This window comes from Oncorhynchus clarkii, unplaced genomic scaffold (assembly GCF_045791955.1).
Source record: "Oncorhynchus clarkii lewisi isolate Uvic-CL-2024 unplaced genomic scaffold, UVic_Ocla_1.0 unplaced_contig_8744_pilon_pilon, whole genome shotgun sequence".
NCBI lineage: Eukaryota > Metazoa > Chordata > Actinopteri > Salmoniformes > Salmonidae > Oncorhynchus > Oncorhynchus clarkii.
Genome location: NW_027260955.1, coordinates 351,048 through 357,035, shown reverse-complemented (window position 1 = coordinate 357,035; position 5,988 = coordinate 351,048). Strand labels below are relative to the sequence as shown.

Sequence of the window (5,988 nt, the reverse complement as noted above, 5' to 3'; positions counted from 1 at the left end):
AGATCTACCAGACCACACCTACCAGACCACACCTACCAGGCCAGACCTACCAGACCATACCTACCAGACCATACCTACCAGACCCTCCCTACCAGACCACACCTACCAGACCAGACCTACCAGACCACACCTACCAGACCACACCTACCAGACCACACCTACCAGACCAGACCACACCTACCAGACCACACCTACCAGACCAGACCATGCCTACCAGACAATACCTACCAGATCAGACCTACCAGACCACACCTACCAGACCAGACCTACCAGACCTACCAGACCCTCCCTACCAGACCAGACCTACCAGACCATACCTACCAGACCCTACCTACCATACCTACCAGCCCCTTCCTACCAGGCCAGACCTACCAGGCCAGACCTACCCAACCAAACCTACCATACCAGACCTACCAAAGACATGCCTCCCACCATGTGTTACACAAGTGCAGGTTGAAGTGGAGGGATATTTATTATGTTGATAAAAAGGCTGTGGATTGAATAACTGAACTCCCAGGTGTGCTGCACAGGTTAAGGCTGAACAAGGCAGAGGGGACCACTACAGATTGATGTTTACCTGACCACCTGTCTTGTTGTACAGGTGGAAACAGGGAAGGGCAAGCAGAAGGCCAAGGGAGATAGGAGAGTGATGTTCCCGCCCATCCAGGGACAGACAGCACCAGGAGACGACTCAGAGCAGGCAGGAAACATAATATAGACAAGTCTCTATGGAGAGGAGAGGAGAGGGGGAGACAGATGGAGAGGTTTAAGAAAAAGAAGGGAAGGGATAGAGAGGGAAGGAAAGATGCAGTAGAAATGGGGAGGAAGAGGAGGAAAAATTCATGGTAAAGAAGGACAGTTGGACATGAAGTACTTAAAGAAGGACAGTTGAGCCAGACTTGAAGAACTTAAAGAAGGACAGTTGAGCCAGACTTGAAGTACTTAAAGAAGGACAGTTGAGCCAGACTTGAAGAACTTAAAGAAGGACAGTTGAGCCAGACTTGAAGTACTTAAAGAAGGACAGTTGAGGAAGGAAATGCAGTAGATGAGGGAATTGAACAGTAGTCCAGCTCCTCTGTGGTGTCTGTCTAGTCCAGGTTGAACAGTAGTCCAGATCCTCTGTGATGTCTATGTCTAGTCCAGGTTGAACAGTAGTCTAGCTCCTCTGTGGTGTCTGTCTAGTCCAGGTTGAACAGTAGTCCAGCTCCTCTGTGGTGTCTATGTCTAGTCCAGGTTGAACAGTAGTCTAGCTCCTCTGTGGTGTCTATGTCTAGTCCAGGTTGAACAGTAGTCTTGCTCCTCTGTGGTGTCTGTCTAGTCCAGGTTGAACAGTAGTCTAGCTCCTCTGTGGTGTCTATGTCTAGTCCAGGTTGAACAGTAGTCCAGCTCCTCTGTGGTGTCTGTCTAGTCCAGGTTGAACAGTAGTCCAGCTCCTCTGTGGCGTCTATGTCTAGTCCAGGTTGAACAGTAGTCTAGCTCCTCTGTGGTGTCTGTCTAGTCCAGGTTGAACAGTAGTCCAGCTCCTCTGTGGTGTCTGTCTAGTCCAGGTTGAACAGTAGTCTAGCTCCTCTGTGATGTCTATGTCTAGTCCAGGTTGAACAGTAGTCTAGCTCCTCTGTGGTGTCTGTCTAGTCCAGGTTGAACAGTAGTCCAGCTCCTCTGTGGTGTCTGTCTAGTCCAGGTTGAACAGTAGTCCAGCTCCTCTGTTGTGTCTGTCTAGTCCAGGTTGAACAGTAGTCTAGCTCCTCTGTGGTGTCTGTCTAGTCCAGGTTGAACAGTAGTCTAGCTCCTCTGTGGTGTCTGTCTAGTCCAGGTTGAACAGTAGTCCAGCTCCTCTGTGGTGTCTATGTCTAGTCCAGGTTGAACAGTAGTCTAGCTCCTCTGTGGTGTCTATGTCTAGTCCAGGTTGAACAGTAGTCTAGCTCCTCTGTGGTGTCTATGTTTAGTCCAGGTTGAACAGTAGTCTAGCTCCTCTGTGGTGTCTATGTTTAGTCCAGGTTGAACAGTAGTCTAGCTCCTCTGTGGTGTCTATGTCTAGTCCAGGTTGAACAGTAGTCTAGCTCCTCTGTGGTGTCTATGTTTAGTCCAGGTTGAACAGTAGTCCAGCTCCTCTGTGGTGTCTATGTTTAGTCCAGGTTGAGTAGAAAACAATCTCAGCACACTGGTGATCTTCATGCTCTGCCAATCAAATGGCTCTTCTTTAACCGAGAACAGGAAGTCATAGTTGAGAGATTCCAGTACTTATACATGACAGATGAGTTTCCAGTAGTTGTGAGCTCCTCTGTGATTGTAATCTTCACCCAGGTTGAGTAGAAAAATAATTTTAGGATCTTGATGCTCCACAAATCTAATGGATGTTATTTAATTAACGTATCTACCAGGTGGAGTACCAGGGCTCGGGCCTCCCAGCGCGCCTGCCCGACTCGGACGGCCCTGTGTTTGGCCAGCTGGACTGTACCCCTGCTGGGCTGTCAGAGCAGAAGCAGCGGGCGGAGAAGGTCTACCAGGAACAACTGACCACGGCTAATAACAAGAGAAAAGAGCTGCTCCTTAACCGCAGCACCAAACAGAAGAACGAGAGAGAGATGCTCAACAGGAACAGGAAGGAGTGAGTGGAAGGGGGAAGGCAGGGGGGGGGGGGGGGGAAAGTGAGCGAGAGGGAGTCATGGAGAGACGGGGGAGTGGGGAGGGTGAAATTCTCCACTTGAAATTCAGAAAGTGAGTGAATAAAATGAGAATGCAGAAAAAAAATGGTATATGGAATGGTTCAAGGTTAAAGGCCATTTTATATGCGATGTCTTGTCTATATGTTCTGTTTCTATATTTTCCTCTCACTCTCTCTCCTGGCAGACTGATAAACGACCACATCAACCGCTTTGAGAAGCTGCATAACCTGAGGGCCTCGTTGGAGGACACCTGGAGACGCAGCGCCGACCTGAAACGCCACCGAGACAGAGAGGAGAAGGAATTCATCAAGTAATATACTCAAATCACAACCTGGATTGGCCCTAACCCTTCTATGTTTACAGATCTGTAAGATGGAAACAATATGATGGAAGCTTTCCCACTACACTGTTTATACCTATCCAGACCCTTCAGATCTACCACTACACTGTTTATCCAGACCCTTCAGATCTACCACTACACTGTTTATACCTATCCAGACCCTTCAGATCTACCACTACACTGTTTATACCTATCCAGACCCTTCAGATCTACCACTACACTGTTTATACCTATCCAGACCCTTCAGATCTACCACTACACTGTTTATACCTATCCAGACCCTTCAGATCTACCACTACACTGTTAATACCTATCCAGACCCTTCAGATCTACCACTACACTGTTTATACCTATCCAGACCCTTCAGATCCACCACTACACTGTTTATACCTATCCAGACCCTTCAGATCTACCACCACACTGTTTATACCTATCCAGACCCTTCAGACACACTAGCATCGGGGGTTAGGGTTAAGAAGGAGAAAAAGGTAGTGATTTGGGACCAGCTGATTGAGTCGATCACTGTCATGATAGTTGACGTCTGCTATCTGTACCATCACATTCTGACGTTGATCTCTGATGTCTATGACAGGTCTGGGAGCAGTCTGCTGATTGATTGACCGCATTCTGACGTTGATCTCTGATGTTTCTGACAGGTCTGGGAGCAGTCTGCTGATTGATTGACCGCATTCTGACGTTGATCTCTGATGTTTCTGACAGGTCTGGGAGCAGTCTGCTGATTGATTGACCACATTCTGACATTGATCTCTGATGTCTATGACAGGTCTGGGAGCAGTCTGCTGATTGATTGACCACATTCTGACGTTGATCTCTGATGTCTATGACAGGTCTGGGAGCAGTCTGCTGATTGATTGACCACATTCTGACGTTGATCTCTGATGTCTATGACAGGTCTGGGAGCAGTCTGCTGATTGATTGACCACATTCTGACGTTGATCTCTGATGTCTATGACAGGTCTGGGAGCAGTCTGCTGATTGATTGACCACATTCTGACGTTGATCTCTGATGTCTATGACAGGTCTGGGAGCAGTCTGCTGATTGACCAGTGTGAGCAGTACCGCCGCTGTTACCAGTGCAAGAGGAAGACAGAGAACTGTGGAGAGACAAACATCTGGAAAGAGTCTCACTACATCCCTGGCTCTCGTCTCATGGTATAGACCGCTGAAACCTGGGCTCAGAGCAAACGTAGCCATGCCACTCCATTTAGTATGATATGTTACTTTACATTAGATTACATTACATTGGCTTACCAACGTAATAGCGGTCGTACAATATAATACGAATTGTAGGACGTATCCTACGCCTTGATCGCACCAGTATCGTTTAGTATGATATATCACACTCAACTGCTGTAGTACGATATATCACGTTCAACTGCTTTAGTTTGATATATCACACTCAACTGCTTTAGTATGATATATCACACTCAACTGCTTTAGTTTGATATATCACACTCAACTGCTTTAGTTTGATATATCACACTCAACTGCTTGCGATATGATATATCACACTCAACTGCTTACGATATGATATATCACACTCAACTGCTTACGATACAATATATCACACTCAACTGCTTTAGTATGATATATCCCACTCAACTGCTTACAATACGATATATCACACTCAAGTGCTTTAGTTTGATATATCACACTCAACTGCTTTAGTATGATATATCACACTCAACTGCTTTAGTATGATATATCACACTCAACTGCTTTAGTGTGATATATCACACTCAACTGCTTCAGTATGATATATCACACTCTACTGCTTTAGTTTGATACATCACACTCGACTGCTTTAGTATGATATATCACACTCAACTGCTTTAGTGTGATATATCACACTCAACTGCTTTAGTGTGATATATCACACTCAACTGCTTTAGTTTGATATATCACACTCAACTGCTTTAGTTTGATATATCACACTCAACTGCTTACGATACGATATATCACACTCAACTGCTTTAGTTTGATATATCACACTCAACTGCTTTAGTTTGATATATCACACTCAACTGCTATCACACTCAACTGCTTTAGTATAATATATCACACTCAACTGCTTTAGTATAATATATCACACTCAACTGCTTTAGTTTGATATATCACACTCAACTGCTTACGATATGATATATCACACTCAACTGCTTTAGTATGATGTGCTACATTAGGTTAGGAGTTAAGGTTAGGAGTTAGATTAAAGGGTTAGGGGAAGGGTTAGCTTGCATGCTAAGTAGTTGCAAAGTACCTAAAAAGTAGTAAGTAGCTGCAAAGCTGCTAAAATGCTAAAGTTGTCTGTGATTAGATTGAAATATGTATTCTTTGGCTTGCTAAACGTTTGCTCTGCCTTAAGTAACCAACTGTCATACCAACGTAACATATCATACTCATTTGAGTGTCCCTGGATTTACATATGCCAAAAAGGAGATGTTCTATTGGAGTGGCACAGATTTTAGTAAAATATAAAATATGTTCTGAGACCAGTCTGGTAGAACGCATGATGTGTAACCGCAACAGAGCTGGGGTCAATTCCATTTCAAGTCCATTTCAATTCCATGTCAATTCCCTTTCAATTCCATTTCAAGTCCATTTCAAGTCCATTTCAAGTCCCTTTCAATTCCATTTCAATTCCATTTCAATTCCAGTCAATTCCATTTCAATTCCAGTCAAGTCCATTTCAATTCCATTTCAATTCCCTTTCAATTCCAGTCAATTCCATTTCAATTCCAGTCAATTCCATTTAAATTCCAGTCAATTCCATTTCAATTCCAGTCAATTCCATTTCAATTCCAGTCAATTCCATTTCAATTCCATTTCAATTCCAGTTAATTTCGGAAAAGTAAATCCAATTCCAAATTTTCCTCATTGAAAAGCATCGTAGATAATTGGAGTTGGAATTTCAGTGTACTTCCTGAATTGACTGGAATTTAAATAGAATTGACTCCAACCCTG

The 5,988-nt window shown here is 44.3% G+C and overlaps 1 protein-coding gene across 1 annotated transcript; it reads left to right on the top strand.

The window, feature by feature from the left end:
* Nucleotides 1–2,381: 2,381 nt before the first annotated feature.
* LOC139402526 (coiled-coil domain-containing protein 81-like) lies at nt 2,382–4,336 on the top strand (the record flags this gene model as incomplete). Its single annotated transcript, XM_071146520.1, has 3 exons — nt 2,382–2,608; nt 2,851–2,976; nt 4,047–4,336. Coding segments are annotated over 3 exons (492 nt in total), but the record flags the coding sequence as incomplete, so codon positions are not given.
* Nucleotides 4,337–5,988: the final 1,652 nt, after the last annotated feature.